This window comes from Solanum tuberosum, unplaced genomic scaffold (genome assembly GCF_000226075.1).
Source record: "Solanum tuberosum cultivar DM 1-3 516 R44 unplaced genomic scaffold, SolTub_3.0 scf00039, whole genome shotgun sequence".
Classification (NCBI taxonomy): Eukaryota; Viridiplantae; Streptophyta; class Magnoliopsida; order Solanales; family Solanaceae; genus Solanum; species Solanum tuberosum.
Window position 1 is genome coordinate 1,984,361 of NW_006238968.1, and position 18,492 is coordinate 2,002,852.

The 18,492-nt window shown below is 34.9% G+C and overlaps 1 protein-coding gene across 2 annotated transcripts; it reads left to right on the forward strand.

Annotated features, from left to right (window-relative positions):
- The first annotated feature begins 3,138 nt into the window (after positions 1-3,138).
- LOC102589741 (uncharacterized) lies at positions 3,139-13,341 on the forward strand. Of its 2 annotated transcripts, none has more exons than XM_006343309.2 (3): positions 3,139-3,266; positions 5,637-6,499; positions 12,995-13,341. In XM_006343309.2, exons 2-3 carry the CDS (start codon positions 5,640-5,642, stop codon positions 13,167-13,169), a joined length of 1,035 nt encoding a protein of 344 aa, XP_006343371.1. In that variant the 5' UTR covers positions 3,139-3,266; positions 5,637-5,639; the 3' UTR covers positions 13,170-13,341. The 2 variants fall into 2 exon arrangements, with proteins under 2 accessions (XP_006343371.1, XP_015162355.1); XM_015306869.1 differs by lacking the exon at positions 3,139-3,266 and adding an exon at positions 4,712-5,491.
- The last annotated feature ends 5,151 nt before the right edge of the window (positions 13,342-18,492 follow it).

The window sequence follows — 18,492 nt, forward strand, 5'->3', positions numbered from 1 at the left end:
ATTCTTGTGTATACATACTGGGTATCTGAATCTAAAGGGAATTTGAGAAAAAGAACCGAGTTTGGGCGAATTGGGGCTAGAAAATGAAGAAGAAAATTAGTCGGCAAATCTGGGCACTAGCTCCACGTCGCGGACCTACTCCTTAGATTTGGGAAAAGTCATTTTGTATCGCGGAGCGGTCATGGACCGTTCTGCCTCAAAAAGTATTTTCGTGACCAAAATTTAAATACTTCTCCACGTCGCAGACCCACCCTCAGATAATGATTTTTTGATCTTTTCTCATGTTTAGCTATCTAAAATCATTCCTAAACATCATGATATCTTTCCTATCACAAATCATAATCCTTGAATCCATAATTCAATTCAAGGAAAGTTAAGAGTCAAGTCAAGAGAAGTTCATAAAGTTTTCCAAAAGTCTTTTACAAATGTTTTAACTTTGTTTTAAGACTTAAGTTTTGAGTTGAGTTAAGAGTAAAGTTTGACGTTCATTTCTTCAAAAGAGTATATCGGGACTATGTATTCCCAAAGAGTAAATGTTTTCACATTTAAACAAGAATGAAATTGAGATTTTCAAAAGAGCATTTGAGCTAGTTTTCAGTAAAGAGTAAGAGTAAAGTTCATTCTTCAAAGATTATTCTGGAACTAAGTATTCCCAAGAGTTAAAATGTTTTCACATTTGAACAAGAAAGGAAACTGAGATTTCCAAGAGAACTTTTAAGCTAAGTTTTTGAGTAATTATCTCAAACCAAAGAAAGAGTTTTGTTTTTACAAACATATGAGCTAAAGTATATTTTGGGAGTAGTATTGAGCATCGATATGGGGACGAGCTTGAGTTCAGATAACTCACGTCTCCATAAATCATGTAGCCATCATGGTAGTAAAGGATCATACTTTTTTATTATGACTCCTTAAGATACTTTTAGCATAGACTAGTGGATCCACTAAGTTAAGCGTTCTATATGACGGCAAAGTATAGGATAGTTTTGGCAGCGTGGGCAAGACGTTGTATCACCACTTAGGCTCATAGTGGTGATTTCGGTTAGAGAAACTCCCACATAAACTATATTACTTTATTATATGAGTAAAGTTGAGTTTGTTATTGCATTTTCTTTAACGAACTAAGTTGTTTTCTACTGTTTTAACGGCTTTCTATATGTTGCATGTGTTTTATTGCTTTATATTGAGCTAAGTTATTTAGGAGTTGAGTAAAACCAAGATAAGTGTTTCTTTCAGATTCTTTTCAAGCTTAAGTTATGTTTAGCATTTCAACTCGCATACTTGTACATTCAATGTATTGATGCCAGATGGCGTGCATCTTAGTATGATGCAGACGCAGGTAATCAGGATTACCATCCAGCGTCTCGTTGATCCAGTTGAGCACTCAGAGTCAGTTGGTGAGCCTCCTAGATTTTCGGAGGATCCTTTTATTGCTTTCAGTATTTTAGTTCATTAGGATGTCGTGGGTCTTGTCCCGACGTCCATCTCAGTTGTTTAGAAGCTTCATAGACAGAGTTAGTGATGTTAGTTCATGAGTCTTTACTTTTCCTTTTCAGTTAAGTTGAAACTTGAGTTGTCACTTTGGTAGTGTGTTATTATAATACATTCTAAGTTATATTTTGAGCAGTTCCGTTTACTTGTTTAACAGTGTTTATCTTGAGTAAAGTCTTCCGCTGAGTAAGTAAGCCAGACTAAGGGTTCGCTTGGGGCCATCAATGGTTCTCGAGTGTCGATCCCGTTAAGGGTGTAGGCTCGGGGTGTGACATCACTTGAATAGGTTTACTAGTTTAGAGAAGAGGAATTAAAAGAAATAGGCTATGTTGAAAATGAGTAGATTTCTAAAGTTTCTTCCATTTATTTTTTTCTTACAGGGAGAAAAGAGCACTTTATCAACCATATGACCGATCGGTCAAGGTTACCTCTATCTATGGTATCATTTTCTTAAAATAATAATGAAACACAAAAGTAAAAAGTTATTAATAAGGAAAAAAACTTACTTTAGCTTTTCGACGTTTTGTATAATGCGAAGTTGTAATTTAAACTACTATGAAATATGAATTAAATGCTAAAAAAAAAGACAGTTAATAGCAAGACTCTTCGAGATGATACTTCTAGTCCTACAATAACAATTTAACAAAACAAACAAATAAATCTCATATGATTAAGTCCAATAGGCCTCACAATTTTTTCTCTCGAGCGGTGTTGTCATCAAACACACCTTTCATATAAAATTATGCTTTATTTTATAATATTCTTTGGTTTCCATTTTGATATGAAATATGCGTTTTTCTTTAGATACTTGTCAGCCTAGAAATATGTCAGTCGTTCTTTTCTACTCGTCCTCCTAATTTTTCTAGATAATACCTTGTATTAAAACTTTATGATAAAATTAACTTTAAAGCATTTTATCAAATTTCTTTTGTAAAGAGAAATCTTACACTTTGTTTGTATGGTTGTTATTAGGGGCGGATTTAGAGGAAACTGAAAGTGTTCATCCTAGCCCTCTTGACAAAATATTACATTCTATAAGTAACTTTTTATAAAAATGTAAATACATAGGTTTTGAATCGCCTAAATACAAAAGCAAATGTTAGATTATTGGTTTAGGAGTTCAAAATTCACTTTCCGCTATTAAGTTCAAATCTCAAAACACTATTTTTTTCCCGAACCCCTTAATGAAAATTATGAATCGTCTATTAATTATTACGTATTATTTCATAATATATCATATTGTATCATATTCCATCATACTGTATTCTTTAAATAAATATAATGTTTGGATAAATTGTACCATTTTCCATCGTTACATAATGCCACACATCGATAATTTGAAAGATAAACCTATAAGAAAAATTGGATATACAATAGAGCTACTATAAAAAGATAAAATAAAATAATAAATAAAAATAAAATATTTAAATAACTCTACAATCACACAAAACCAGTCATTACATAAAATGAGATTATTCATGTTATCTAACATGAATTTAACAATACAATACTATATAATAAGTAACAACTAACCCAACAAAATGTTAATAACTCAATTAGTTACATGAACTTTCACATTGCGGACCGAAAATTACTCTCCTAATCACCTTTCCTATTTACAATTAAAAAAAAAAAACAGCAAATTCATTTGGTAGCCATCCTTCAGACAACGCGTGTTGGAAAGCAGTGTCATTATTTTCATCTGTCCGAATTTCTCTTCTTCATCCATAGCCCATCTGAAGCTCCCAATTTTCAATTTTTTCATTAAATTTTACAAGGTGACTCTTTTTTTATGCTTTTTGGAATTTTTTCTTATAAAATATATGTACTTACTCTTTAATTTATCTGCTATTTTTTTCTTGATCTCCTGTCTATTTGGTTCACTTTTTTTTTTTATTATTGAGTATTAGAGGGGGGAAATGAAATGGGTATTTGGGAATGATAATCTTTCTCCAAAAAAAGAAAAACCCCCAAAATTATTGAGTATTAGAGAATGAAATGGGGTAAAGAATTAGAAGATTTATGTAGCTGAATCCATTTTTTGTGGGATTTTTGTTTGTTTGTTGTGGTACTACTGCTGTTGGGAGTTTACTGGGTGACAGTAGGAAGGGTTTAATGTCAATTTTGTTCTTTGTTATGATCTTGATATGATTTTTACGATAAAATTATGTTTGCTCTTTAGGGAAAAGTTGGGTTTTTTTCTTTTTGCTTGGTGGTTTAGATATTTGAGGGAGGGATAAACTATAAAGATTCTATCTGGGGGTTCTATTGGATTAGTTAATGAAGCCAACTTGAAAGTTTGGGTGGACTAGAAATGGGTGTCTTTAGTATTGTCTGAATTCATTGCTAAATGAAACATTTCGTAAACTATAAAGTTACTGTCTTGGAGTTCTATTGGATTTTTTTGTTAAAGATGCCAAATTGAAAGTTTGGGTGGACTAGAAATGGTGTCTTTGGTATGGTCTGAACTCATTGCTAAATGAAACATTTCGTAAACTATAAAGTTTCTGTCTTGGAGTTCTATTGGATTAGTTAAAGAAGAGAAATTGAAAGTTTGGGCGGACTAGAATTGGTGTCATTAGTATTGTCTGAATTCATTGCTAAATGAAACACTTCGTAAACTATAAAGTTTCTGTCTTGGAGTTCTATTGGATTCATTAAAGAAACCAAATTGAAGTTGGGGTGGACTAAAAATGGTGTCTTTAGTATTGTCTGAACTCACCGCTAAATGAAACATTTCGTAAACTATAAAGTTTATGTCTTGGAGTTATATTGGATTAGTTAAAGAAGAGAAATTGAAAGTTTGGGCGGACTAGAATTGGTGTCTTTAGCACTGTCTGAATTCATTGCTAAATGAAACATTTCATAAACTATAAAGTTTCTGTCTTGGAGTTCTATTGGATTCCTTAAAGAAGCCAAATTGAAGTTGGGGTGGACTAAAAATGGTGTCTTTAGTATTATCTGAACTCACTGCTAAATGAAACATTTCGTAAACTATAAAGTTTCTTTCTTGGAGTTCTATAGGATTTTTAAAGAAGCCAAATTGAAAGTTTGGGTGGACTAGAAATGGTGTCTTTAGTATTGTCTGAACTCACTGCCAAATGAAACATTTCGTAAACTATTAAATTTCTGTCTTGGAGTTATATTGGATTTGTCAAAGAAGCAGAATTGAAAGTTGCGATGGGCTCAAAATGGTGTATTCAGTATTGTCCGAACTCGCTGCTAAATGAAACATTTTGTAAACTATAAAGCTTCTGTCTTGGAGTTCTATTGGATTCGTTAAAGAAGCCAAATTGGAAGTTGGGGTGGGCTCAAAGTGCTGTCTTTAGTATTGTCTGAACTCACTGCAAATAGAAACCTTTTTTACTTTTTGAACAAGAAAGGAAAATATTTTTAGTTTCTTCGCTTGGTTATGCAACTGGTTGATTTGGCTATGAATTGGTGTGCTCTCATAGTGTCTTTTGCTAAGAGTTTATCTGGAACTGTAGTATAAATATATATCTTATAGATTCAAAGGTAGGGTTAAGGTCTGCATACATCCTACGCTCCTCAGACCCACTTGTGAATTACATTGGGTATGTTGTTGCTGTTGATTCACAGTATGAATTTCTGAAATTTGATGTCAAAGAAACACTGATAGAAGTTGCATATAAGAGGTACTATCTTGTTAGTGTAGTTTCCTTTTTTTTTCTTACCTAGTTTCTATGTGCAAATTTTCTGTTTTCTCTAGGGAGAATATGTAATTTTTTTCTTCTCATCTTACAGTAAAATTTATGCATTGTATGTCTGTTATAGATTGTGTTTTGTATTTTGATGACTTAAGTTGGAAGTGCATTGCGCTGCAATGAACTTGTTCATGCATTTATGATGCATTATCTGAATATCAAGAACTGTGTTGTGGTGATTGAAGTTAAGAGTTGATTGGTTAGAAGGAAATGGAAAGGAAGGAATGTAGCGGGTGACAAAGATAGTACAGTTTTAGTCAAAATTACTGTCTTATTCGGTATTTGCTTTTAATCAACACCTTAGTCTTCTGATATGGTCTTAGTGAGATTCTTTCGTCCAACTGTGCTGTACTTGTTGATACTAACTAGTATTGTTAGATTTTTATTAATGACCTAAGTTCCTAATTTGAATTTACAACACAGGTAATGGCAGTTGAGGAAGATATTGATCTTTCAGATTTGAAGTACCAACTGAGCCAAACACATGTTAGTTGGAAGCAAGAGATGGAGGAAAGCCAGTCCCAAGTTGAGGCCTTGCAAGAAAAACTATTAGATGTAAAAACTTGTATTCAGGGGTCAGAAGAAGATACAAAGAAAGAGTTAAATGTTCTTTGGAGCAGAGTCAGAACTGCTGCAACATTAATGATGTATTTGAAAACTAAAGCCAGAGTCATGGCTGTTCCTGATTTGGCCTCTACGTCATGCGGTATAAAAGAACTATATGGAGTAGGGCTTATAGATAAAAATGGTGTACCATTGTCCAGTTGGTCAAGGGACATAGATCTCTCGTCTTTTGATGATGCTGATGATGCAGCATTGATTAGACTTACAAGTACACAAGATTCTTTTGATGAACAAGATGGATCTTATAGGAGCGAATTACTCAGAAGTGTACAATTGGTTACATATGTTATGGAAAATCTTGTCAAGAGGGTTATAATGGCTGAATCTGAAACTGCTTTAGAGAAGGAGAAGGTAACAATAGGTCAGGAAGAGATTCAAAGAAGGGCACTTCAGATTGAAAACATGTCTACTAAGTTAGAAGAGATGGAAAGGTTTGCTTTGGGTACAAATTGTATCTTGAATGAGATGCGCCAGAGAGTTGAAGATTTGGTTGAAGAAACTTCTAGACAGAGGCAGCGAGCTGCAGAAAATGAGCAGGAGCTTTGTTGTGTTAAGAGAGACTTCGAATCTCTGAAATCCTATGTCAGTAGTCTCATTAGTGTCAGAGAAACTCTTCTGTCATCAGAAAAACAATTCCAGACAATTGAAAGGCTTTTTGAACGGTCAGTGTATCCCTTTCGCTGGTGAACAGAATTTCTGTTTTCATATAATGATGATATAGCTGTTTATTTATGTTCTCTGAATAATAATGGTCAGTGTGCCTGTGATGACAGAAGAGACTACTGCGTAATATGTTGCTTGATGATATGTCTTAATACTTGCTATGCAGTTTACCAAGAGTGTATACCTTTCAATATCTTATAGCACACCTTTCTGAATCAATAGGGTTAGAATCTAAGTATGCACCCAACATTGTACACATGTTTTCTGATCAAGTTATCAATTCATTTGAGACTTTGAATTTATGTCTAACCATTTTTTCCAGCCATATTCTCCACGACACCAGAATGTTATCTGGTGTAGTGGGTTATAATTAATTTGCAATGTCTTAATGTACAAAAACGATATAAAATGAAATGGATCACTTGGATTAAGAATGAGGAATCATCCTTTTTTTAGTGCAAAGGTTTTAAGGTTGAATATAGACTAGTGTTATGACATTTCCTAGGGTACAAAACTTGGAACAAGAAGGGCTGAGTGCAGGTTTGTAAAATCTCTTCTTTGATCCATTTGTAAAAGCACAGAACTAATGAAACTATGAAAGTAGTGATAAATCATCTTTTACAATTTTTTTGAGAATGGTAAGATTTTATAAGCCCTACTTGTGGGATTACATTGGGTATGCTGTTGTTGGTAAGATTTTATAAACAGAAGCAGTGAAGCACAAAGTTTGTGCGGAATCAGTTCCTTTACATCACTCCAGGACATTGAGAAAGTCTTAACATTTTATCTGCTGTGTACTGACTGCTGATCTTCTAGTCTACACCTAAAACCAAAAAAGATACACATTTATATTTCAATTTATGTATATTTTCATATTTGCTTTCAAAACATTGTTGATTCCTTTCTTTCCAAATCACCCACCATATGCATGAAGGAATGGTCTCCTAGATTTTTCTTTTCTCCTTCCCAATACCCTTACCAGTCCAACAATGCAGCATTTGTTTGATAGTCCTAATCACCCAGCTTAACTTGAAAAATGTTAAAAAACAGATTCCACATTTGAGTTGTGATGCTACAATGCAGAAATACATGATTAGCATCGTTATTCTTTTTCACACGGTATACATCTACTATAAATAGCTATGCCCCTTCTCTATTAGGACTGTTGTGTAAGAAGTACTTCATATGTGAGAGTCTAACAAAAACATGTCACCTTGTATGGTGCCCTGGATCTCCATATCTACCTCCAAGGCCAGAAGCTGTAATTCTGATCCAATGTATTGGAGGTCAATAGGAATTTGTAGCAGCTGCTGACTGAGAAAGTATCTTTACTTTGTGGAACCCATACTAGCCAGTCAACTACCATTTCCTGGAATTTGAAGCTTTCCGATATTTTGATGAGTTGTGAGAACCTATCGACTTCCTATCCACTTAAACAACAACAACATACTCAGTGTAATTCCACAAAGTGGGTCTGAGGAGGATAGAGTGTATGCAGACCTTACCCCTACTTTGGTGGTAGAGGTTGTTTTCGTTAGACCCTCAGCTCAATGAAAAGCAATCCAAAACAGTAGGACAAAAGAAATAATGGAAGTGAACAAGCTATCGCAAAATACTATAGAAATCATATGACAAATCATTTTGAACAGTAATTACAACAAAATAATACGACAAGCAAAATGCAAGAAACAACAAGTAGTAATAGAAATCGAGGGGCAAGAAACTACAAGAGTAATACTACGACTACTATTATGGAAGGAAAATGCTCTACTACCTATTAACCTTCTATCCTAATTCGTGTCCTCCACAACCTTCTATCTACAATCCTGTCCTTTGTAAGCTAAAATCGCGTGATGTCCCGTCTAATCACCTCTCCCCAATAATGCCAATACTTCTTTGGGCTACCTCTACCGCCCTTGGAACCATCCATAGACAACCTCTCACGCGTCTGCCATCCGTGCATGACCTCTTCACATGCCCAAACCATCTCAGCCTTGCTTTCTGCATCTTGTCCTCCACTGAAGCCACTCCTTACCTTGCCTCAGAATATTCATTTCTAATCCTATCCCTCCTAGTATGCTTACACATCCATCACAACATTCTCATTTTCACAGCTTTCATCTTCTGAGCGTGAGAGTTTTGAACTGGCCAACACTCCGCCCCACATAACATAGTTGGTCTAACTACCACCCTATAGAGCATGCCTTTAATTTTTGGTGGCACCTTCTTATCACGCAAGACTCCAAGTGGGAGCCTCTATTTAATCCACCCTGCACCAACATGATGTGTAACATCATCGTCAATCTCTCCATTTCCTTGGAAAATAGATCCAAGATCCTGAAACCTCATCTCTTTTTGATTTCTTGTGTATCAAGCCTTGCTCCACGCTAGCCTCATGTGTCATATTACAGAACTTGCACTCTTAAGTATCCTGATTTGGTTCTGCTCAACCAGAACCTTTAGACTCCAAGGTTTGTCTCCAAATCTTTAGTCTCGTCAATTAAAACTATGCCATCCGCAAATAAGATATATTGTGGCACCTCTCCTTGGATATGTCGCATCAATTCATCCATCACCAAGGCAAACAAAATCGGGCTAAGAGCTGATCTGTGGTGCAACCCCATCACAACTAAGAAGTACTTCGAGTCTCCTCTCGCTGTCCTTACCCAAGTCTTGGGATCCATCATGCATATTCTTGATCGCCCTAGTGTATGCCGCAGGGACCTTTTTTTTTTTGAGAAGGTAACATTTGTGTATATTCATTGAACCAGTGCATGGGTTGCACTAAAAACCATATTTACAGCTTGTCAAAAAGTAAGAAAACTGAATCTGAATCTGAATCCTAACAGGAACCTAGGATATCTATAATGGATTCAGTGTCCTCTAAATACATCTGCTTGCACCAGAAGCAAAAAAGCCTGATACAATTTAGTTTGATCTTTTGAAGGTCACAGCTCTTGCTCTCAAAACATCTAGCATTTGTTTCTGCAGGTACCCCTTTAGCCTCCAAGCATCTCCATAGAACCTCCCTTGGGACTTTGTCGTAAGCCTTTTCTAGGTCGACGATTACCATGTGTAAGTCCTTCCTCTTCCTATATTGCTCTACTAATCTCCTTGCAAGATGAATGCCTTCTGTAGTTAAGCGCTCCGACATGAATCCTAACTGGTTCACGATAATAGCTACACCCCTTCTCACCCTTATCTCCACAGCGCTACTTTCATAGTGTGGCTTAGGAGCTTGATACCCCTATAGTTGTTGCAATTTTAAGTGTCATCCTTGTTCTTGTACAATGGGATCATTGTACTCCACCTCCATTCTTCGGACATTTTTGCCGTCTTAAAAGCGACAATAAACAACTCAAGTAACCACCCTGCACCTACCCTACCTGCCGCTTTTCCAAAATTCCAACAGGATCTCATATAGCCCATATAGCCCAGTTGCTCTTCCCCTACACAACTACGAATGACACCCTTATCTTCCTCAATGTCTCTGTTCCCTTTTCGTCCAAGAGTTAATGAAAGTATGACTGTCATCTCTGGCTAATGAGAGTGCCTGCTCCACCAGTATTTTGCCCTCTCGTCCTTGATGCACTTCACTTGGTCTAGGTCACGGGTCCTCCTTTCTCTTGCCTTGAGACTAGCCCGTACAATTTCTTATCCCCGCCAATTCAACATACAGGCATTCAAAAGGTGCCGTAACCGCTAACTTCGCCTCTAATTCAACATACTTCCAATCCACTTCACCAAAAAAGAAGAAGAAGAAGAAGAAGAGAGCCTATCCACTTCCCAGTCATTGGAATTTCTCCTGAAACTCAACTCCCACCAGTACTAGAGCTACATTGTGCGGTAGTATGATGGGTATGCCTCACTTAATTATAAAGATCTGGAAATAATTCCTTCAGAGGGGAGTGTTATGCATCATGCCGAAAAAGAGTGTTGCCACCATTACCTACCAAAATCCGTGTTTCTACCAAGGTCATCCCAAAAACTTCTTATATGTTTCCAAACACTGACCACTCCATGTGCTGAGTTAGTAATTTTGGTACTCCAGTTATGCTCTCTTCCGTACTTTTTGGTAACCACCACTTTCCATAACGCTCCTTCATTTTGATTGAATCTCCATAACCACTTGAAGAGTAAGCCCCTATTCTGGTATCTATGATTTCTTACTCCCATTCCCCTTGCTTCTTGTTCAACTGAACTATCCTCCATTCAAATAGGTGGAATTCTTTTTCCTCGGAGAAACTCATTTCTTATAGTATCTAGTCTATTTTCCACCTTGGCAGGCATTGGAGAAAGAGACATTGTATGTGTAGGAAATGAGTCCAAAATACTATTAAGCCGACCTGTCTCCCAAAAATAAGTATTGTCTTTTCCATTTAGCGAGTCTTTTATCAGAGTTCTACAGGATATTCTTCCATATTACTGAAGCTTTGAATATTTTTTTGAAATGGTTAACATCACTGAAGCTTTGTAATTTGGCACCTAAAGGAAGTTCCAGATATACTGTTGGCAAGCTCCCACTGTTACGCTTAAGTATTGCTGCCAACTCTGTAAATCTGTACTACATTGACTGGAACCAAGTGACTCTTAGTAACACAAATTGAAGACCTGACACTCCTTCATCAGCCTCAGGAATTGAGCCCCTTCTGCCTCACATAGAACTAAGGTATCATCTGCATACATAATGTGGGTGATAAAATTGTCTGTTTGGCATCTATTATCTGAAGCCCTGGATCCACCTTGTTTGTTCTTCCACCTTCAACATACTACTGATACACTCCATAACAAGGATAACAAGAAAGGGGCATACGGGATTCCATTGCCTTAATCCTCTATAAGCCTGGAAAAAAGCCTTCCGGGCTTCCATTGATAATCAGAGAAAATCTCACAGTTGAAATACTCACTTGGATCCAGTTTATCCATTTATTACCAAATCCCAAAGCCTTTAAAAGATTAAATAGGAACTCCCAATTAACATGATTATATGTCTTAAGTCTAACTTGCAGATGACTCCAGGCTTCCCTTGTTTCTGTCTGGTGTCCGAAATTTCATCGGCAATTAACACGACATCCATGATTTGCCTCCTTTGATGAAAGTCATTTGAGTATCACCAACAAGCTTCGCCAATGGCTCTCTTCAATCTTTCAGTAAGGAGTGTGGCAATAATTTTGTCTAAGCTCCCAATCAAACTAATTGGTCCGAAGTCCTTCCAATTCTTCTGCTCCTGCTTTCTTAGGAATAAGAGCAATAAAAGAGGCACTGAAGAAGTTCTTCTCTAACTTCTCAGTATGATAAAAGTGAAATAAAGCCACCATTATGTCTTCCTTGATGATTAACCAACATTTTTGATAGAATGCCATAGAAAATCCATCCGTTCCAGGAGTCTCATCTCCTGCCAACTACTAATGACATTATAAACTTCTTCCTCAGTAAAAGTACCCTGAAGAAAGTCCTCCTGCACCGACAGGTGAGAATATTGTTTCGTTAAAATCCCAGGTATCCACCTTCCAAGACAGATTTGGTGGAAGTCCTTCAGTAAAGTAATTGCTCCAAAAATGTCCAACACCAATCTTGTCTCTTAAAATTTGCCAGATGATCTGGTTTATCCACTACTTTAATCTGGATGTACTTGGTTTACTGGGAAAAGAGTTCCCTTTCACCCTTACTGGCCAAGTGAAGAATTATCTAGCCAGATATAAACTCAAACGGTGAAGTTCTTTAGGTTAGTTGATAAAATTCAGCAGTGTTCTGAAACAGAGAGCATGTCTTTGGTCCCATCAGTATTTGAGCTAGTATGAGTTTGAAATTTGTGCTCCTTACTCTCTGTTGCGATCCTGCAATCAGGCTACCTGCTCTTACAACTGTCTTCGTGGGCTTCTCTTAAACTCCGCTTTGCTAATCATGATAATAGTGTTATAAATCTTTGTATCTCATACTCATAGATGCACCAGAACAGATGTCTGAGCACATCTAGTGGCTTATACTTGGATTCTCTTCTCCAGAATATAAATGTCTTGGGAGTTGGGACATAGATATTCTAGATACTTCCTTCTATTATGAATCACCCTAAATTTCCATTAGATTCATTCCGAAGCTTGCTTTGTTGCAGCAAGATGATCAGTCCGAGGGCTCGTTTGGTTCAAAACAAGGTTATCCCATGATTATGATCCCACCTCCTTTATGGGATAGATAACACCAAGATTCTTGTATAAGATTTATACAAGTGTTAGCTAATACCAATAACCAAACGGTGGATAAATGCAATCCCATAGTTAGTACCGGGATTAGTATAGTAATCCCGGTAACCAAGCAACCCTTTAGAAAATATTCTTTATACAGATGGAGTTGTGGTTCTTGCAAGAACTACAATTGTAAAAGTTCGTCTTATATGTCGTTGTTTACATGAAAGAGTGTATTATAGTAATTATAACAGACAGTAAAGTCCCATATCTGCGATTATTTTTGTACTCAGTTTGTTTTATGTGAACCAGGTTAGCTGCAAAGACGACTCAATTGGAGAGCGAGAAAATGCAGAAAGAGGTTCAAGTCCAAAAGCTTATGGAAGAGAATGTGAAGTTGACAACTCTTCTTGACAAGAAAGAAGCACAACTCTTAGCCATGAATGAACAATGCAAGGTTATGGCACTTAGTGCTTCTAATATTTAAATTCTATGAGATTTTCTATTCAATGAATGCATCTTTTGAGAGGAATATGCACCTATAGTTGTATTGTTGTATTTGCTCATTAGGTGGAGTGAAGTAATTCAACTATCCAGATGAACTTTGTTCTTAAATTTAATGGTAAATTGTGCTGCACCGTTTTTCGTGCATTGCCTTCTGTCTCTGTGCAACGACAACTATACCTCACTCCTAAACACGTTGGGTTTGGTTATATGAATCCTCATTTCTTCTTTTATCTCTCTGCGTTTTATAGACATGTGCTTTTAGTTCATAATGTTCTGCTCCTACCTAAGGAGCAAGGACCATGACTAGCTATACGTCCGATTAGTGAATATCATGCGTGATCACTTCACTACACCAAAAATGATCTTACCGGCAATAGCTTAATTGCTGCTAAATATGTATTTTTAGCGACAATTAACACTCTTTGTAAATATCTCTAAAGCTTATAGGGACATTGGATCTAATGATAATTAATTAATGTTGGTAAAAACTTTGGCACTCTTTGTTAATGTGTATATTTATTGCTGCTAAAAGTTATTTTTGCTGTAGTGCTTGCAACAACGGTTTGTTCTTGTTGAAGAAAATATATGTCGAGTAATGAGTTCTCGATAGAGGCAAAATCTAGGATATAGAGTGTGTGAGTTCAGAGTGAGTGTGGTCTTATTATATGGATACGAGTTTGCTAAGTGCTTTGAAAATAGATGATATACAGAAATTGAAATAATCATATGTTTATTTTATTTATGTCTATTTTTTAAAAATGTTTTTTGTGTGTGCATTTTAGGATGTATATATAAAAAACTAAATCACAACATTTTGACAAATATTAAATTTGAATCCATTATTCCTAAAGTAAAATGTGTTCAATGCTAAAGACCTTAATGTTGAACTCGTCATTTTTAACTTCTAACTTTTATTTATATAAAATTATACCTGGTGAAATAATTGAATAACACGCAAGCTGGTTCCACTTTGGGCTGGCTAGCAATGACAACCTTCTTAACGAGGTCATTTGCACTTTTGTCCCTATTTTGTGTTTGTCTTTAATTTTTTTTTCTTACGGGCAATATTTTTTTTTTTTTAGCAAAACGTAAGTTTATATTTTCATATCATAATATGAGTGATTGCCTCTTTATCTTTCTTTTGTTTGGGTTTCGAGTCAGCCAAACCTCTTTAAGCTTTTGCTATTCAATTTTCACCCTTGTAGGCTTGTAACATTAGTTAATCAAGTCTTCGAGCAATATTAAATTTGTCTCTGTGTGGCTTAAATGGTAAAAAATTGAGTTGTGGATCAATCATTGATACTTGCATGAGGACAAATTGCCTATATTAAAAGTGAAGCCTAAATTTGAATCTTATGAGTATGAAATTTTATTCCTTTTTAAGTTAATGTATTCTAAATTAAAATTTTCTATATGTTCAAATTTATTAAGACAAATATAAAACTTAAATCAAAGTTATTGAGCTCGATCGGTCAAACTGTAAGCTATACACTAGCTCTGCCTTTGCTTACATTATACATTCTTGGATACGATACGAGATGATTTATATATGCACCGTGCTACTATTATTTTTTTTAGGATTGTAGCATTAGTTGCATGTTGTAATGTTGGAATGCTCTTTTTAATAGGTACAAAAAGCTCAATATAGCTAAGCTGTGGAGGTTGTTGATCATGATGGATCTAAACATGGAGGGTTAATTAGAGTACATAAATACATGATAAATAATATAATTAATGTTATCAAATAAATAAAAAGAACATGTGATGTTTTCTTGTACATGAACAAGCTCATCTTAGAAAAGGAAAAAAAAAGGTACATTCATCTCCTTTTTTATCACTACATCACTGTCAAAATTAATCTCCCATGACCTGCATAACACTAGTCCTTTTCATTACTTTGATCCCTATGTTGTGGATAATGTAAACATGTTTTTTTTGCTAGACAAAATCAAATTGAGATAGATTCAAAATTTGGATATTAGGAGTCGTTTGATCGCTGATTAGAGTTACGCATGCAAGTATATTAGCAATGAAGGGATTACTTATGAGTGAAAAATATGTATATTAATGCAACTCATGCAAGTATTAGTTATGCGCATAGATAAGTTATTCATGTATTAGTTATTCCACTTTCTATATATCCTCCATAAAATAATACATAAATTTTCTCATAACTTATACATATATTAGTTATGCGGATTCGGAATTTCTAAATTGTGAACCAAACATTGTATTGATTTTATACATGAACAACTTATTTTCAGTCTACCTACCAAACGTCGTATAAGTTATACAAAAAATTAATACATGAATAACTTGTTTCTTATTCAACTATGGTTCCAGTTCAGGATTCTACATAATTTATTTGATTTACTTTGTTTCAATTCAATTATATGTACTTATTTCGTGAATGTTCTCAACCAATGAAGTGTCGTTTGGTAGAGTGTATTAGCAAAAATAATGCATACATTAACTTTGGGTATTAGTAATATCTTGTTTGGTACACTTGTTCATGTTATATATAACCAATGTTTGCATTAGTTATACAATATATAGTGTATTAGGCTGTGTATTACTAATACCATGAATTCTTAGGTATTAGTAATGCAAAGAGTTTTAACTTTAACGTACGCATTAGCATGGTTAAAGACCCCATTGCCCCTCAATTTTTTTGCATCTTTTCCACCGTAATTATGAAGAGTATTTTTGTAAATAAATATTTTTATGTAATGCATGTTATTTTTAATACACTAAACTAACAATGCATAAGAAATTATATGTATAATTAATGCAAACATTACTAATGCAAGCAGTACTAGTACACTCTATTTAGTATTATTTTTATACACTATCAAGCGATCTGAAATAGAGTTTGAGCTAAAACTACTGAATTCGTATGCATGTGACTTTGAATTTCCATTACATTGTTGTACTCCTGACATTATTGTTCTGGAAACAAAGTACGTAATGGTCCATCTTTCTCACTTCTAATTAATTTGGTGTGTTCACATTAGCTGTGGTCTAGTTGTTTCATGTCCATTGTCTAAAATTGCCTGCAATTTAATTAGGAGGAATTTAGGGTTCCTAATGTGTGAAATATTTTTGAAATTGTAGCATGAGTCTGCTTGGTTCTTTGCATCTAGTTTTGAGGTCGTAATTATATTTTATTTTTAAAAAAAATAAAATTCAAGTGTTTCGTAATTGAACCTTAAACCCCTTTCATATGTCGGGAGTTACCGGTGTACATACTAAGCGTTGCTTTGCTATGGTGCTGTCGAAGAAAATACTATATTAGAGATGGTGCTAGAGAAAATACATTCCGTGCTTTTAATCCAACTTAAGCCGAAAGAACTTATTCTATGATCATCACTAACTAATTTTGGTCTCAAATCTTCGAAGTTACTTTTTTCAATAAACTTTGGTTACATTTCGCTATGTGATTTATACCAGTAACCAAATAATGGATGGGTGCTCTTAGAGTAGTCAGTTTAGCTTTGAACCTACATGCCTATAACTTCATGCTTAGCCAAATCCTTAGGATCTAGAGTGGGTAACATACTTAGCTAAATTGTCACGTCCCAATTCTGAGATAAGACGGGATCGATATTTGATATCTTTAATTTTTATTTTGTTATGTATTATTAGCTATACGAGTTTCTAAATTATTAATTAAACATCGTATTAATTTTATATATGAATAACTTATTTCCTATCTACCTATCAAATGTCGTATAAATTGTACGAAAATTAATACATGAATAACTTATTCGACTATAAATTCTAGTTCAGGATTTTACCGTAATTTATATGATTTAATTTGTTTAAATTCAATTATATGTACTTATTTCGTGATTGCTCTTAACATACAAATAGAGTTCGAACTAAACTATTGAATTCACATGCACATGACTTGAATTTCCATTTGCTACATTGTTGTACTCCTGAAATTTATGCCCACGTCTCAGTTTGTGACTTATTCATTTAGGTCACATTATTGTTTTGGAAACAAATTAAAGTAATGGGCCATCTTTCTCATTTCTTAATAATTTGGTGTGTTAAAAAATTTCGTCTCATTAGCTGTGGTCTAGTTGTTTCATGTCCTTTGTCTAAAAGTGCCTGCAATCTTGGAGGAATTTAAGGTTCATGATGTGTGAATTATTGAGAATGTAACATGAGACTGCTTGGTTCTTTGTATCTAGTTTTGGTGTAGCAGTTATATGGATTCATCCTTTTTTTAAGGGTTTCGTAATTGGATTTTGGACTCCTTTCATATGATGGGAATTGTCAGTGTATTGGGTGTTGCTTTGCTATACGCCACATGATGCTACTGTAAACATACTTTATTTGAAGATGGTGATGGTGCAAATACATTCCATACTTTTAATCCAACTTTAGCCGAAGAACTTATTTGTTGATTTGTAAATATCTAAGTGACATCAGATATGATTTTGTAGGATTTAAATTGATGTGGAATAATCAAAATCTGATATGTTGTTAAATAGTGTAGGATATTAGATCAAATAAAATCATTCCTTGATTCTCAATTTTCCTAGAATCAAGGGATCTTATTGGCAGTTAGTTTATTTTTCTGTAATATAAGTATCTCTATGGATGAATTAGAGTGTACAATTTTGGTACCAAAACTTACGTGGTATCAGAGCATGTAAAGGTCTTGAGATCAAATCTCACCGCCACCCAAATCAAAAACAAATTTCACGTGCATGGCCCCATGAAAAAGAATCAGGTCCGTATGTGAGGGGACATGTTGAGAATATAATTAAATAATAAAAATGTGTTCTCTCTAACTGCTTAAGCTTTTAGATAAGATAGTCACACTTCAACATGGTCAGATCAATATTATTCTTGTAACTACAACACCATTGATTGGGCTACATCATTCAACGACATCAATAGAAGTTGAGAGTTCTATTAAAAAAGTTTCGACAAAGACAACAATGAAGTCATAGTGTGAATTCTACAATAAAATACGGACACACTTGTCAGACTTGTTGTAATATCCGTGTAAAACCGCCTAGATGGAACACAAAAGGGTAGATAACCATGGTAGTCAGGCCTTTTATTGTACCATCGAAGAATCAGGGCAGCGATCTTCTCTAGAAATGTCACCATTCACTAAGGAACAAATAGAAATACTACAAAAATTCCTCCAAGTTCTCCAACCTTAACTCCAAAATCAGTAAATTTGGTCCTTGTACACCCACTTGTTGTTTTTCCCAAACAGGTAATGTACCATCCATTTTTGTGAGTACAAATTCAACTAGTATAAGTCCTTGGATCATAGA

Bases quoted from the DNA above. Each gene is read 5' to 3' on its own strand.
- LOC102589741 (XM_006343309.2), top strand. From the start codon at position 5,640: ATGGCAGTTGAGGAAGATATTGATCTTTCAGATTTGAAGTACCAACTG. The intron at 6,500-12,994 runs GTCAGTGTATCC...TATGTGAACCAG, and splicing joins ATTGAAAGGCTTTTTGAACG to GTTAGCTGCAAAGACGACTC.